This window comes from Staurois parvus, unplaced genomic scaffold, assembly GCF_062004578.1.
Source record: "Staurois parvus isolate SC_StPar_1 unplaced genomic scaffold, SC_StPar_1.0 ptg000009l, whole genome shotgun sequence".
NCBI lineage: Eukaryota > Metazoa > Chordata > Amphibia > Anura > Ranidae > Staurois > Staurois parvus.
In genome coordinates this window covers 4,897,024-4,914,065 of record NW_028317805.1, presented here as the reverse complement: position 1 = coordinate 4,914,065, position 17,042 = coordinate 4,897,024, and the positions used below count along the sequence as shown (strand labels likewise).

General features: G+C 40.4%; 1 protein-coding gene across 1 annotated transcript in view; it reads right to left on the bottom strand.

The window, feature by feature from the left end:
* TCERG1L (transcription elongation regulator 1 like) overlaps nucleotides 1-15,825 on the bottom strand; it is a 244,115-nt gene extending 228,290 nt beyond the window's left edge. Inside the window, exon 1 of the mRNA XM_089669320.1 lies at nucleotides 15,357-15,825. Coding sequence (XP_089525446.1) covers nucleotides 15,357-15,626 — 270 coding nt within the window. The 5' untranslated portion in view covers nucleotides 15,627-15,825. The remainder of the gene's footprint in view (nucleotides 1-15,356) is intronic.
* Nucleotides 15,826-17,042: the final 1,217 nt, after the last annotated feature.

Genomic DNA, 17,042 nt, shown 5'->3' with positions numbered 1-17,042 from the left:
AAAAAACAATCTGCATGACTGGGTATTATGATTTCTGGCAGATTTACACCTGAGGATATTAATATTATGTTTTCACTGTTTTGGAATGAGTGATATGAATACTGTGTTAATTCATTTGCAGGAGTATTTGATATCTCTTGGCCCCCTTTTTATAGAGGAGGCTTCCAGATTCCTATAAGTCTGCCCCAACTAACCCCCACATCCCTTTTGGGGGGCAGAATTTAGGAAACACCCTCAACATGGTGCCTTGTAAATGGGGGAGGCTTACTGTCCCCTTGCAAGGCACCCTTCCATAGTTGAAAAGTATGTGGCCTAGTGTGGTACAGGAATGAGGGGTGCACACTGCTGCCCTCTGTTTCCTGGTCACCCAGGCTGTATTCCTGGATATGGTCTGCAAGAATTTTAAGGAGAACCCCACACCATTTATTCAGTTTTTGTAAAGGGACAGTAGAAATAAAAAACAGGAGAAAAAGGATGTGGGGCAGTGATGTCACCCAGGATCACAAGCTGTTGTGTTTAACAGTAAATTGGCTGGGTTTGGTTTGAACTCACATTCAATATGAAGCCTATCACTAATAATGAACAATTGCTATATTTTTAATTTCCTAAAACAGTGTTCTCACCATTTTTACATATTTTTTTGCATCTCAGCGTTTCTGGTCTCCTACAGCTGCTTCCTGTCCATATGCATGACCTCCAGCAACAGCTACACATCACTGCTCTGGATTGGCTTTCTAAGAGTGACAATGGTGGACAGGGGCGGACTGACAACTCATGGGGCCCCCGGGCAATAGGGGATCATGGGGCCCCTGTGTCCTTGCCCAAACTAAAAAAAGACTATGAAAAAGGTACCAGGGGAATCTCATGGGGCCCCTTACTGACCCCGGGCCCTCGGGCAGTGCCGAGTTTCCAAATGGTCAGTCCGCCCCTGATGGTGGACCATAACTGTAGAAGGTGTGTCTGCATGACCACTTGTACCATCAAACAGGAGCACATATAAAAATGCAGGAGCTCTTAATTAGAAGTGTCTAAACAAAGCCCTTTCTGGCAGGATCACAATGGATTATTTTAATAAAATCTACAGATTTAAAATGACTGAAAACAACTTTTGAAATGATATTACATGACTACGTTCATATAATATTTTAGTGATTGGGTTTAATTCTACTTTAGCATGCTGGTGACCTTTACAGAATATAACTGTCTGTGACAGTGTTCCTGTTATTAGTTTAGCAAATCAGACTTTAGGTGTTTAACGACATCATCATCTATCTGAGACAAACATCCAAATGAGACACAGCATTTCAAGGATCTAATATGTAATGAAAAGAGAACAATGTTTTTCAGTGGCTGGCAACGTGAAGAAAGTATTGCTTTAGAGCAGCATGATGATCATGGATGAATGACAGACAATAACTGATCTAGGATAAGCGATGAGGAAAGCATCATGGTGAGTGACAAGTAATGAATAATGACCACTGAGGAACAAGCAAGGAGATGCAAAGAGTAATGCACACTGAGCGATGACCAATGCAGGAGTCACAAGTGGGGATGAATGGTAATCAGGAGAGGCAGGTCAGAAAGGACAAATGGGGTAGTTGCAGATTACTGATACATAATCTCAGTGCGGTTCAGCATTCTTGATCTGGATTTCCCGGCACTGATTACTACTGAAGTAATCAGTGCCGGGACATCCAGGGCAAGATTGCCAAACTGCATCCCCCCATTTGTGATGTGCAAGCTTAGGGGGTCCTACGCCCAGCAGTCATTCACTTGTCAATATCACTGCCGCTATCAACACTCCTGTCAGCTTTGTAGCAGAAGGAAGGCAACCCTATCTCTACAGTAAACCATTGCACCCAGGGCAGCTGTCCCTCTTGCCCACCCCTTGTCCCGCTCCTGTATGTATATATTTCAAAGGCATGCCTAGAAGATTGTTACAGTAAAACTATAAAAATCCTGACAATAAAGAGTGAGAATATGATGATAAATTAGATAAACAGAGCTTACCTGAAATAAAAAGTGATTTGTGGATTCAAAGATATAGAATGCTGTATATACTGTACATGGCATCCTCCATTTTTTAAAGGATAAGCCAATTTAATTTTTTATTCTGGAGCTATTCCCTGAACTACCTCTATTCTAGGTTGAATGATACCAAGCACCTCTCTGCCTGGAGGACTGAGGCATCGATTGTGAATGCAAAGAGGTTGATTTACTAAAACTGGAGAGTGTAAAATCTGGTGCAGCTGTGCATGGTGGCCAATCAGCTTGTTCAATGAAGCTTTGGCAATAAAACCTGGAAGTTCATTGGTTTCTATGCACAGCTGCACCAGATTTTGCACTCTCCAGTTTTAGTATATCAACCCCAAAGTGTCATGGCTCTGGCTCCCTGATGGGTCATAGCCTTGGTACTCTTTTTTCCCACAGCTACTGACCCTCATATATACACCGGATCAAAAGTATTTGCTATTAGTGACACAAGTGACTTAAACTATAACTAATGGAAAAACATTTTTTGGATAGAGTGGAGAGGGATTAGAACACCTGTCAGTTTTTATTGCTCTCTGTGCCCCCATTAAAATGATTTCCTGTCTCTATCCTGTTTACCATTATGATTGAAATAAAAACAAAAACCCAAATTTTGGGTTGCCCCCAGAAAAGTAATAGAGGGGAAAGTTTCCAATTGAGGCACTAGTTCTGGTGAACTGGGGGTCCCCAAGGGATTCCCTTAATTTGCAGGGATTTCCTCTCACTTCCTGTTTGGCTATGGGACAGGAAGTGAAGGGAAATCTCTGCAATGGTAAGCAGATAGCGAAAAAATCTGACAGGGGCAGGGGCAGACTGACAACTCATGGGGCCCCTGGGAAATAGGGGATCATGGGGCCCCTGTGTCCTTGCCCAAACTCAAAAAAGCCTATGAAAAAGGTACCAGGGGCAACTCATGGGGCCCCCTACTGACCCCGGGCCCTCGGGCAGTGCCCGAGTTTCCAAATGGTCAGTCCGCCCCTGGACAGGGGTTATAACCCTCCCTTGCTCTATCCAAAATGGAAAAAGTTTTGCCTATAGTTCTACTTTAAATTAAAACATTTGTAAACTATTATTATTAATTCAAATTACATGCAAGTACAAAAATCAACCCACAAAGGTAGCAAACCCAATACCCTTCAATACTCAAAAATATGTGGACAGAAGTTCAAAATATCACTGTGACTTCACTAGGATGCTAATGGTAATCAAGTGCTTTCAAATGCCAATAACGGCTAAAACTATCAAATACCACTGTCATTTTCTGTAAAATTCAATGCAATATGACAATCTGGAGGGCATTCTGTAGCCCATTGTTGACCCATAATTTCCTGCCTGTGTCATTGGCTCACTGATTTTCCTAGAAGTCTGCACTAAGATACGATAAGTCACATTTTAGGCATCCTCCGCAATAGAAATGTCAGTTTTGATGAGATATTATACAGAGTTAAATACTTCTAAAGGGATACAGACACAACATCTGTTCTCATCAAAACACTGAGAGTGCACCTGCTGAATATAATGGACCAGACCCTTCCAGTCAGAATCAGTATCCAAAGGACATGGGCAAACAAACAGCTATTTCCTCAGAGCAGCCAAAGATTGGAATCTGCAACAAAGTTTGTTCCTGCAATGTACATACCTGTAGATCTCCCAGATTGTTGCTGTTTTAGATGTAATACTAAGGCTAGGTTCACATATGTGCGGGTGGTGCCGCTGCGGATCCGCACAAAAATCTGTGCATTCGCACCACCCACACAGAAGAATGCGGACCCGCGGTTAGGTGCCATTAATTCTAATGGCACACCATCCGCATTGGAAATCGCAACCGCATTGGGAACCGAGGTTCCCGTGCGGGCTGCGTTTTCATAAGAAGTGCAGGGACATCTTACCTGTGTGTCATGGGCACGGGAATCCATTCAAATGAATGGGCTCTCGTGCCCGTCCAAAACACGGCCCACAGGAACACAGATATGTGAACAAGGGGTTAATGAGTGACATGAACTGAGTTACACTGTGGGGTTGATTTGCTAAAACTGGAGAGTGCAAAATCAGGTGCATAGAAACCAATCAGCTTCTTTTTGTCAAAGCTTAATTTAACAAGCTGAAGTTAGAAGCTGATTGGCTACCATGCACAGCTGCAGGGCTGCTGATAGAAACCATGCGGCCCCACACACCCCGACAGGGCCCTCCCCCTTAAAAAGAAAAAACACAGTTTACTATGCTTTAGTTATGAATGAACACAGAGACTGGTTGGTGCCGATAACTCACTATGTTCATTCAGAATACAAGGGGCTGGTAGCATATTTACCAGGCCCTTCCCCCACTGACCCCCTGTATGGCTCTCTCTGCTGCAGCTTCCAGTAAGAGGGAGAGGAGAAGTCATCTTTCAGTTGCTGCAGAGAGTCCCATACAGGGGATCGGTTCCAGTAATTGCCTCCCGCCGTGTCGATCACCCTCTCTTCCCACATCAGATTCACCCAGCTGCCTGAGTTTGGGCAAGGACATCTTTGAGTTTGGGCAAGGACACAGGGGCCCCATGATTCCCCATTGCCCGGGAGCCACATGAGTTGTCAGTCTGCCCCTGACTATACCTTATAAATCCAACACTCCAAAAAAAGATGAAAATACTGCAGCTCATGTAGCAGCATTCCTATTGGTGCATGTAAGAGTCAATCAAACTGACATTTTCAAAAATGAAAACAAAAAAAAAACCTTCTTGGATACACAAATGCACATTAATACGAAGGTCTATAATGTGATAAGCAGGGGCGGACTGACAACTCATGGGGCTCCCGGGAAATAGGGGAACATGAGGCCCCTCTGTCTTTGCCCAAACTCAAAAAAGCCTATGAAAAAGGTACCAGGGGCATCTCATGGGGCCCCCTACTAACCCGGGGGCCCTCAGGCAGTGCCCGAGTTTCCAAATGGTCAGTCCGCCCCTGATGATAAGCATTATGCTTGCAGCAGTTGCTCTCTTTTGGACTGTCTATCTCCAGCTGACGCTTCATATGGAATTGTATGAATTAAGAGAGAGGCATTTCCAGCCTATCAGTCATTCAGCTATGTGTGTTTAGAATAAAGCTGAACATCAAGGGATCAATAACTCTGTCTACACAGGGGTAAAGAATTGCAGAAAATGTAGTCACAGACTCTGAATCACCACCTGCTGGCTAAAGGGGGTAAATATGAAGAATAAATATATAAACTGTATTTCATGTACCACACTAACTACAAAAAACTAATTTTAAATTGTTTAACTTTTAGTTCTAACTCTAATAAATAAATAATGAGAATATATACCCAAACTCTGTACATTGCCTTTAATCACTTGTTTGTGTTGTATGCAATGACAACATCTCACTTGCACTCCTACACCTGATATAAATGTTACAACTATTACAAAACAAGATGAAAGAAAGAGGAGATGAGAGAGGTAAAGAAAGAAGAGACAGAGATGAAAGAGATAGACAGATTATAAGGGTGGAAGGCAGAGATATAAATATTATACCTGACAGCACTGCATACAGTTTGAAAATATTGAGACTTTATATTAAAAAGTCAAAGCATTTTTTTTGGCTTAGACAGGGCAGGAAAGGGTTAGAACTGTATGTCCTTTAAGAAAAAAATTCTTTACTTCTTGTTTTGTCATTGCAAAAGGAAGTTAGGCCAAATCTCCACAAAAAGGATGCAGACAGCGACATAAAATGGTTGTAAATGCTCAAGGATTTTTGAATGCATGAAGGTAAAAACCCTTCTGTGTGCTGCTCCCCCTATAGTCCCTTCTAATACTCATTTGACTCACCTCTCAATCCAGCAAGTGAGCCAATGAGGAGAGAGCTGGGTTGCAGGGCAGAGCCATGGCTCTATGTGCCTTATGAACACATAGAGCCAGGCTCAGGAGCAAGCACGCACCAATGCCCCCATAGCAAGTGGCTATGTTTTTGGGGGCACTGGTCACCGAGGAGGAGCAGGGACGCTGGCAGGGGACCCGAGTAGAGGAGGAATCAGAGCTGCTCTGTGCAAAGCCAATACACAGCGCAGGTAAGTATGACATGTTTGTTATTTTAAAAAAAAAGCTGAACCTTTAATATCACTTTAAAATATCCAATATTTAAAGCCAAAATCTTTTTTAGTTTTTGACTATAATAGATTAAAACCCCGGTTGTTGTTGTTTTTTTTTTTTTTCCAACTGAAACCCATTGGGGAAATTTCTGTTCCCTTCTTGTCTCAAAGACCCAATAGAGACTAAGAGGAAATCTTTTCAAAGTGAAAATAATCCCCTCCTAAGCCTTACCAGAATAGGTGTTCCCATTAGAAGACCTCCTTCCCTGTTATGGTGATATAACATTCACCCCTGAAGGGGCACTAGAAATAACCCAGGTCTCCCTTACCTGTCCAGAGGCTGCCAGTTCAGGTACCAGCTTCAAAGCATATTGACAATCTCAATCTCAGTCTAGGGTTGTCTTTTTAAAGTGGTTCTAAAGGCTGAAGGTTTTTACCTTCGTGCGTTCTATGCATCAAGGTAAAAAACCTTCAGTGTGCAGTTCCCCCCTAATACTTACCCGAGTCCAATGTGCACAAAAGCAGCGGCTCTCCTAGATCTCTCCCTCCTCATTGGCTGAGACAGCAGCTGAACTGACTGCTGTCAGTTTTAGCCAGTGAGGGGGGGGGGGACAAGCCACACTCTGTGTGTCTTATAGGCACACAGATGTGGCTCAGGAATGAGCAAGCACGAGTGCCCCCAGTGAGGGACCTGAGAAAAGGAGGATCAAGGCTGATTTTTGCAAAACCAAGCATATGCAGCTCTTCTGTAACACACAGGATGTTTCCCAGGGGGGAGACCCCAGGATAGAGAGAAAACTCTGAAACATTTATCTTCTGGGCCAGTCTCTCAGTGATTGGCTAGGGTCAGATAAATATTCATAACCCAGTAGAAAACCCTGCTACTCTTTTTGGAAGTTTCTTCTGGAGACAAGCAGGAGCACTTAACCATTAGGTTTAGGAATAGACCTAACCAGAATTGCTCCTCAAATGAGCACAACAAAGCCCAAAACCAAATTCAGGCAGCCTAGGGCAGAGCACTACAGTGACAACCCCAAATTTCTGTTTTACCTACAGTCCTGTTGACAAAATTGTATAGGACAAATGGACAGGATGAATCTCACCAAGAGCACAAATAGCTATACAACCCTAGATATAGATAAATAATAGAAGTGCAACTCTGTGTATAAAAGTTCGGAATTATATTTTATGTTAGATCACTAAGGAAATGCCCACACTTTTCAGGGGTTGTAAAAATCCCCCTTCTTCAGGGCTATGAACAACCGTGGCTATGAACGTACAACTATGAACATCAAACAACAGATATAATCAATGTCTCATTTAAAGCAATATTTTTCAAATATTCCCCAATAAAAAAGTATGTATATATCATTGTATGGTACTCATAAAAACTTGAATAAAGGAAAGGACAAAAAGAAAATTCTACAAGCTTTACATATAAATTGGTCTATTAAATTAAAAGAAAAATAATTTGGATAATTAAATAAAAATTCTTTCTAGCATCATATGTGTTTGTCATATTCATATGGTGTACATAGAATCGTAAACAATGGAACAGCATGAGGTATTAAAAGTATTTAATATAAGCAAATTACTGGAGCCCTAGTGTATCAAGGCATACGTGGTTATCTCAAATTATACAGATTAAAAATAGTTAATGAACTATAATTATCGCAGGAACAAAACTGAAATTTAACTAAATTAACAAAACTAAAAATTAAAGAATTAACCATTGATAATTATATTGTTTACCTGAATGAGTCCCAAATAATGAGACCTGGACTGGATAATATTATCAGAAGCATGGGTGATCTAGATGGAAATGTATGTTTCATTAGACCAAAACATAACCTGTGCTTATACTGTACATTTTGAAAGCCTATATGGATATGAGTGTGACAATGGGGAGGATTTACTAAAACTGGAGCGTGCACAATCTGGTGCAGCTCTGCATAGAAACCAATCAGCTTCCAGGTTTTATTGCCAAAGCTTAATTGACTTGAAATGAGACGCTGATTGGCTACCATGCACAGTTTCACCAGATTCTGAGTGCTCCATTTTTAGTTTATCCCCCCCAATGTCATATCAGATTGTGCAAAAAAAAAAAAAATCACAACTTTAGGTGGTAAGAAGATGATCTGTAAACATTTAGTTCAGGAATGCCAGATTTGGCTCCTTATATTCTTTATAGAGTTAAGTTGACTTTTAAATTGCTTAAGAGTGATATAAGATTCCCGATGGGACAGTATGTACTTTGTGCATTGCATGTTAAAAGATCATAAAATTATTTTCATATATTTTTATTGGTGAATATTTGCATACTATTGCTTTAGATAAGACATTGATTATATCCACGGTGTTCTGTGTTTATAGCCCTGAAGAAATGGGATTTTTACAACCCCTGAAATACGATGAATTTTCCTTAGGAAGTTCAAGTAAAATATCATTCTGGACTTTTAATCATGCAGCGGTGCTTCTATAATTTATTCTGTATTGAAGTTTACCTAAAGACTATCCACATAATTCTTTTGATAAATAGAGCTGTCAGTGGATCCCAAAATTAAAATGTATAGACTTTAAAAAACACATGTAATTATCCAGGACTCCTCATCAAGTATAGAATTATTTAAAAAATGTGAAAGGGATTCTAACATCCCTTAATCAATTAAAAACTAAAAAAATGGCTTTGGACACACTAACATTTTTTTAGAGTGAGGATGGGTGGTCAACCTTTTTAGGCTTTTTTTTACTGTCTGAGAGCTTCCCCTTCATTTTCCTGGTGACACAAATGTTACACCCAAGATAGTATTTCCAGGCTTAGATAAGCAACATATCCCTGGAAAGAATTAGTAGTTATGTACACAGGTCATTCAAAAAGGTCAACAGTAAAGTACAAAGTATAGCAAGCAACCAATTAAAATTATTCTTTCACTGGGTTAGTTAATGTAAACTGGACCTTGATGGGTTGCTTTGGGGTTATAGCAGGTCATACATTATCATTTTTATGTTGAATAAAATGTTTGAGATGTAACAGCAGAGATAAACACAATTACAAGAATCAATATAGACAAAATCTGCTATTTACAATATGATGTCTCTCAGGTATTGGTATGCATTCTACAGATTTCCCTCTCTACCACATCCAGACCGAAAGCTTATTTCCTGCAGATAAAATAAACACAATAAAGGTTTTGACTCTTGGCAAAGCTATCCAAACTTCTCAAGCAATTGGTTCCCTTACACCATGTAAGTTTGGAATTTAAAAAGGGGAATTCTGGAAGTGTAATAAAAGGTACAGAATAAGAAAAAGCATAAAGTGTAGAAAACATCTAGGTGGGTAGAGGGTAGTCAAAAACTTCCAAGATAAAGACATTCTCATGCCAAGATGTGGTCTAAATTTGTACTTTTTTCTCTACCATGGCCCTGATGGTGGTTTAGAACTCTTGTGTGGTTATCAGTTTCAGGCCAAAAGCTTGAGAGGCTAAGGGTTATTTCCAGCCAGGTTAAGTCAATGCCAAGGGACAATGCCAAGTCATTGCTGGAGTTGACAATAGCTAAGCATCCAAACCGAAGCAGAGAGCAAATATGTAGTCAGGTTACACAGTAGATATCATGGTGGAGAGATTACACGCAAGGTCAGTTCAAAACCCAAAACACAATAAAGAGTGACACACCTTTGAGTGAACAAAAGCTACAACAGTCAACAAGTTAAAAAAGTCTATTATGTTTGGATTGAGAAGAATATTGCATGCTATGTGCATTGGCAGGCATGCACAAACAAAGTGGTGTGCATGCTAAGCAGCATGTGTATAAGAATGCATGCACGCTCGTCACTGGCATTGACACCAAATGGCCTATTTAAACTGGATTGTCACATGAACAGATTGCTGAGTGGTCTTCAGCGAGTTCCTGCTTACTCTGTGTCTTGACCTGCTACATTTTCTTATCTGTGCATGACCCGACTTGCCTTTGACCTGTCTTTGGATTCCTGTCTACCTGTTGTGACCTCAGCTTGTATCCTGCCTCTGCCTTATGTTCCTGTACCTCACTTTCCTTGGCTTGTGTCCTAGCTTTGTTTCTGTCTCCCAATCAAGTGTCTCTGTATTCCAGCCTCCGGTCCTTTTTGGGTGGTCTACAGTAATCTGTGTCCTGCAACCAACAGTTGGCGCAGCCTGCTAAATTCACCCTTATGCCACTCGGTGTTCTCATACCTCCTGTCAGCCCTACTAAGGGTGTTGGACAAAAGGTGTAAGAGAAGCTCCATCTCCAGCTCAATCCCCACCATGTACATGAAAGTACCCTTAAAAAAGGAAGCTTGTCTAAACAAGATGCCTGATGATGCCTGCTCACATGCAGGCATACTTGGACATGACCTGGTCGGGGGCAGGACACCTGAATTTATAAGGAAGACACTGATATAGGCATGTGAACTCAAGATAGGAGCCTACAGTGTGGAGCAACCTAGCAGTGAGAGGCAAAGAGCATGACCCAGGAGATACAGCACAGGGAACTAAGGAGAAACATCTATAGAATCCTCAATGGCATGGCTGGATGAGAGTAAATCAGACTAGACTGGTTCCTACAGTGGCTAGACAAGCCAAGGTGAACATTCATTCATTGATGATTGGCCCAATACAGAGTACAACCTGAAAAACTCTGCTTATCACTATTCAATACACTTTGATAGCAGCATGAGCCGGCAATGCATTTTGTTTTATAGCATTTTTACTGAATGTGAATGACAATTCCTTTATTACTCTGGGAAATTTTAGTTGCTTTTAACTCGCATTGATCAAACATCAGCATTAGCCTAGTATTGTCATCATAATCTATTAATCTCCAGATCAATTTATCCCCCAGCCTTTTGGTATAGTTTAGGACACACTGACTTAGGAATCTATTTTTCAGAAGTTGTGATCAGATTCTAGCTTGTTGCATCGTGTCTCTGTTGTTCTTATCTAGTTCACCGGCTTCAAGTATAGCAAACTAAAAAGTGTGCAACATGCTTTAAAAATGTACATAAACAGATGTGAATTGAAGAAATCTCTTGAATAGGGATGAGCTGATTGATTTGGATAAAAATGATTTTTGTCGTGAAATTGATGATTTTGCCTTTAAATTCTCAATTCCAGTTATTACTTACAAGAAATTTGCTGAAAATCGACCTCTTTTTTGTGGGGGTGAACTTAGGATACTTTCGTCTATTAAATTCCGTGTTTTTTGAAATTGTGTTTTTTTTCCGTTGTGTGTACCATTGCTTTAACTTTTATTTTATTTTTTTGTTACTTATCTGAAAAAAGTAAAATTTGGTGGATAATTAGGAGCCATTTCATGACATGGATGGAAGTCTAAGATAATGGAAAGGAGTTTGTCTAAGCATTAGAAGCCATTTAAAGCCCATTTTACCCTTGAACATCTCCAAAAACACCTTAACCTCTTTACAACCACCCACCATATAGGTGCAGCAGCAAAAGGGTGGTCTTTAATGCCCAGATGCTGCATTTATGCATTGCTGGGCAGCTTTATGTAAAGACAGTACGCACATTGGCCAGCACAAAAACTGAGCTGTCTAAGACAGCTCTCATTCTGGGCTAAAGATCAGTAGCCGGCAGGACCAGCTTCCAATCATGTGACCACCGATCCTTCCCCCTCTCCGGAAATTTCAAACTGTTTAAAGGGACGCTGGGGCAGGCAGGAAAGGGTTAAAGTCACCTCCCCCCCAGACTTCACTGCAAACCATCAAAACGAAGATTCACATAAATGCCCTAAATTTGCAGATATTTAGAAAAAAATCAAAAACTTTAAATTTGTACATCTCTCCTTTTTTGTTAGCATTATTTGTACAGTCATATCCTCAGCCTTGTCTATTCAAGAACACCCCAAAAAATACACATAATTATATATATGTGTATGTATATAAAAACAAACTGTTAATTTATTTGGAATTGCTGGAAAGTTGAACCATTGCACAATTTCTATAACCAGCAAGGGGGAGATTTACTAAAACTGGAGCACTCAGAATCTGGTGCAGCTGTGTATGTTAGCCAATCAGCTTCTAACTTCAGCTTCTTCAATTATGCTTTGGCAATAAAACCTGGAAGCTGATTGGTTTCTATGCAGAGCTGCACCAGATTTTGCACCTCCCAGTTTTAGTAAATCAACCCCAAAGTTTCTTATATCTTTTGGGGACTCTAGTGATATATATATATATACACATATATATATATATATATATATACACTTTTTTCAAATAGCAAATATAACAGGGGGTTCTGGAATATGCACACCCAAAATTCCTAGGTAGATGGGAAGGAAATCAGAAATTATGGCAGTGAGACTCCACTGATTCCAATCCATGTCATATAATCATTCAGAAACCGACTAAACCAACCTGGCTTTACCTGTAACTAAAATGCCAATTTTGAGTGGACTGCCCCTTCAAGTATTTTATGGATTCCAATGGCAAACTCCACCTTCTGACTTCTCAGCTTTGACACACAGTCTCATTTCTCCTGCTGCAGCAGGATGAATCTGAGCCTTCCTGTGTCATTCACAATTCAATGAAATTAATGTAAACTCGCACCAGCAAAGTGAGACCCTTTGACAGTGCCCATGCCAAGTAGACAGAGCTGTGAACTCAGATGATGATACTTCAGTACTGATTCAACCTGCTGGCTTCCAAATAAAACTGGTGCATCAATAAATGTCTTTGGTGACTTTGGGTTTCCAAAGTGTATAATGCAGCATGTATTCAGACAGCAGGTATTTCAATGCTGAACCCTTCTGGGACAAACTAAAGGGTGATGATATTTTCAATTATTATATGAGCCATGGATTAAGTAACAGTGGATCTGTATTAATTAATTTTCATGCAAATATCACCTTTAAATGTGTAAAAATAATGGAAGAATTAGACTTTGCAAAATCAATGGCTTAGCTCAAAATAAAATTTAAACAATCTTTTATCTTCTGCAGTATTCATCTAGAATAAGTATCCTGTTAGAGGAGAGGAAACAAAAAATGCTGTAGCCCTCCTAACCCTCTTGTTCTGAATTGTATTGTAAGTGTACTGCCTCCTTTCATTTTTTAAAACGCTACTGAAACTGTTGGCGCTATATAAATCCTGTATAAAAATAATAATTTGTTTAGGTGACAATAACTTGTAATAAATGTACACAAAGATTGTTTGGCAATGGGAACCCCTAGTGGTACCTTTCCAGTACAACACCCTTTTCTATAAGCAGTTAACCAAAGCAGTTAAAAGAAACATACTGAAAAACATCCTGGGGCTTCAATCCAGGCAGGAGGTCTGGCTGTCATGCTGATCCAATGGCTTCAATATTTTCTGAGTCACCGAACCGGAACAAGCACAACATCAATGAAGCCAAAAATTTTGATATGAAATGTCAACCCTCATTTTTCTCAGTACAGGTTTCCTTTTAAAGATTTGAGAGCACCAAAAAAAAAAAGAAGGCAGGGGATTGCAGCATACAGGTATTTCTCTAAAAATGTATGTTTTAAATGAAAATAGATATCAAGTAGGAAGGCTTCAAACTTTATTAAAGCATATCTAAACCCAGGATCAAAAATGCAATACATATCAGCTTACTAGTAATGAGATGTGGTGGCTGCATCAGTTTTCTTTTTTTGGGGTTCTTTCGCCTTTCTTTTTACCCAGGGATCTTGATAGTAACACACTTACTATTCTAGGGCGACAACACTCATTCACTGGAGGAACAGCGTTGTCTTTCACAACAGCTTTCTTGATTCGGACTGCAAACATTTTCCCATCTCCTCATCTCCTTTAAATTGGGAGGATATATTTTATAGTCTACAGAAGAGAACTGGTTAGAGCTGATAGCACTTAATTTTCAGTGTAGTGCACAGCAAGCCACAAGGACACCACATTTATGGCAGGATCAATGGGTATTTTCTGTATTTGCTGAAAACGTTCCTAACCTCAGATAGAAAACTAATGCAGCCACCACATCTGAAGACTGGTAGGCTGCAATATTTTACAGTGGGTCCATGTATCCTTTAAATAACATCCACTGGACTACAGAAAAATGATGAGTGGTTTGTATAAAATTTATACTATAAAGTTATACTCTGCTATATTTATTTACACCACTTTTTAAATATATAATTAAGGGAAATACACACACACCCACAGTAAAATTATATTATAATATAATAAATACTACAATTACATAAATAAATAAATATAAATGATGAATTATATATATATATATATATATATATATATATATATATATTTATTTATTTATTTATTTTTATTTTATTTTTATTTTTTTTTAAGTAATAAATACAGCTACAATAAATGACACTCACAAGGCAATTGGATTAATTAACTAAGAACAATGACAATCAGTTGGCTATAGCAACTAGATTTTCCTCCATTACTTTCCAGCACTCAGGGATGCTTAATAATGGGTTACTGCACTTTGCACACTGTGCTTTGCCTTATGAAATTAAGGACTATATAACAATTATACAGAGTTTTAATTTGCAGTAAAGTGATGATATACTAAACACTTTTGCACCATATTGTGAACTCTGGCTGCTTCATACATTCAATCACCATCATTAAAAAAAAAACAAAAAACTTTAAACCAATTGGCTGACTGAAGGCATAGAAAACTGGCATAAAATTAGTGTCCTATGGCAAGTGACCCCCAATACTGCTCAATACGAATACACAAGGTTTTCCAATCAGGTAAGGTCAGTAAGACCATAGTCTTTATTCCTCCATAGTCCACGAACGCAGACGCGTGACAAACGCATCTCAAAAGCCCGTGTGCACTAGTGGACCGTTAGTCTGCTAACCCTATTTAAATTATATATATATATATATATATAATTTTTTTTTTTATTCTTTTTTTAATACTGACATTCAGCTCAGCTTGCAGTGGTACTGTGAATGATACCCTTAAATCCTAGAAATTCTTTTCATGCATCATCGTTGCAGCACATTGCAAATTATTCAAGATCAAATGGAAGAGAATCAGCCAAGAGTTTCCATCATTATGAGGATAACAGAGCAAGCCATCCAAATATTAACATCATCATTTGAATGCAAGCAAAAAGTTACATTTTTTTTAAAGCTCCCCCATGGCATCACTTATAAGAAGAATCCTACGGCTTTTTTTTAACAGTGCTTTTTTTTTATTATAATATTGCTTTATGTTTTCCTGTTCAGGGTTTTGCCTGCAAAGCATGCACATCAAGACGGAAGGGTTTACCTGCCCATTTGCCAACGGAAACTGATGCACAGCCGGCTCTGGTGCAGTGGGCACAGACATCAAAGGTAGGAAGGGGTCACAAGGGACTTGCCAGGCAGGCACCCCCTGCAGCAAAGGTGATGGGTGGGGGCAAGACAGGATAAACGGAGGGGGTACGGCACCTATCCGGAAGACGCTAGGTGTATCTGGGATCATACACATCCAGGGAGCTGGTTCAGCGTTCACCGGCCAGAGAAAAGGCTGTCGCTTGATTCTTGAAATGGGAAGCATCCTACATCTTATATATCCAGCTGCACCAGGATTTTGCCTCCCGCAGAACGGGGTTGGACCAGGGATGCCAGAAAGCTTCCCTCTATCCTGCAACAGAATCCTCCAATAGTGGCTGAGCCTCTAACATCCAAATTCCAGGGAGAGCAGCGCGAGTCCTGCATGCCTCTCTGCTGTGTAGAGGAGAACTGTGTAATAAGACTTCACTGCTCACTAGCCAGGCAGCCAGTCTCCTCCCTCCCCATCTCACTTAGCACAGCTCTCACCCTCCCTGCTATCCTGTACGCACATCATACCTACTGATACAGTGTCTCGCATCATCCCGTACTGGAAGACAACAAATGCAGCAGGAAGGCAATATAGGGATGAGCCAGATCCAGAGTTTTCGTAGCAATGAAATCTAAGAGAAAAAAATCAGGAGAATTCTGCAAAATGTTGGCGAAATGTATTGGAGCCAATAGGGTTGATTTACTAAAGACGAGTAAGAAATTCGCTTTGCAAGGGAATTCGCTCTGGAGCTTAGCGCAGTGTTTCTCAACCTTTTTCCAGTCGCAGTGTCCTTTAAAAGTATGCAAAATCTCCAGATACTCCCATCTAAAATGTCAGAAATATAAATCTTACTTATTAAAGGGAAACCTGAGCCTGGGGTAATGCACACAACTGCCTTGATGAAATTAACTTCACATCAGGAGTCCCCTATCACAGCTGCCATTCACATTAGAGGCCCCCATCACATCAGAGGTCCCGCATCATGTTAGAGGTCCCCCATCACATCAGAGGTCCCGCATCATGTTAGAGGTCCCCCTCATATGTCAAGTGCCCTTTTCACATCAGAGCCCCGGAACACCCCTATACATGAGAGCCCTCCATCACATCAAAGTTATCTCTGTACATCAAAGGCCCCCTATACATGAATCCCCCATCACATTAGAGGCCCCCATCACATCAGAGGTCCCGCATCATGTTAGAGGTCCCCCTCATATGTCAAGTGCCTCTTTTCACATCAGAGCCCCCAAACACCCCTATACATGAGCCCTTCATCACATCAAAGTTGTCTCTATACATCAAAGGCCCCCTATACATGAATCCCCCATCACATTAGAGGTCCCCATCACATTAGAGGTTCCGCATCATGTTAGAGATCCCCCATCACATCAGATTCCCCCGATCACGTCAAGTGCTTATTTTTTCATCAGATCCCCCATACACATGAGAGACCTTCACCACATCAGAGCTGTCTCTATACATCAAAGGCCCCCTATACATGAATCCCCCATCACATTAGATGCCCCTATCACATCAGAGGTCCCACATCACATCAGATTCCCCCGATTATGTCAAGTGCTTCTTTTTCCATCAGATCCCCCATACACATGAGAGCCCTTCACCACATCAGAGCTGCCTGTATACATCAAAGGC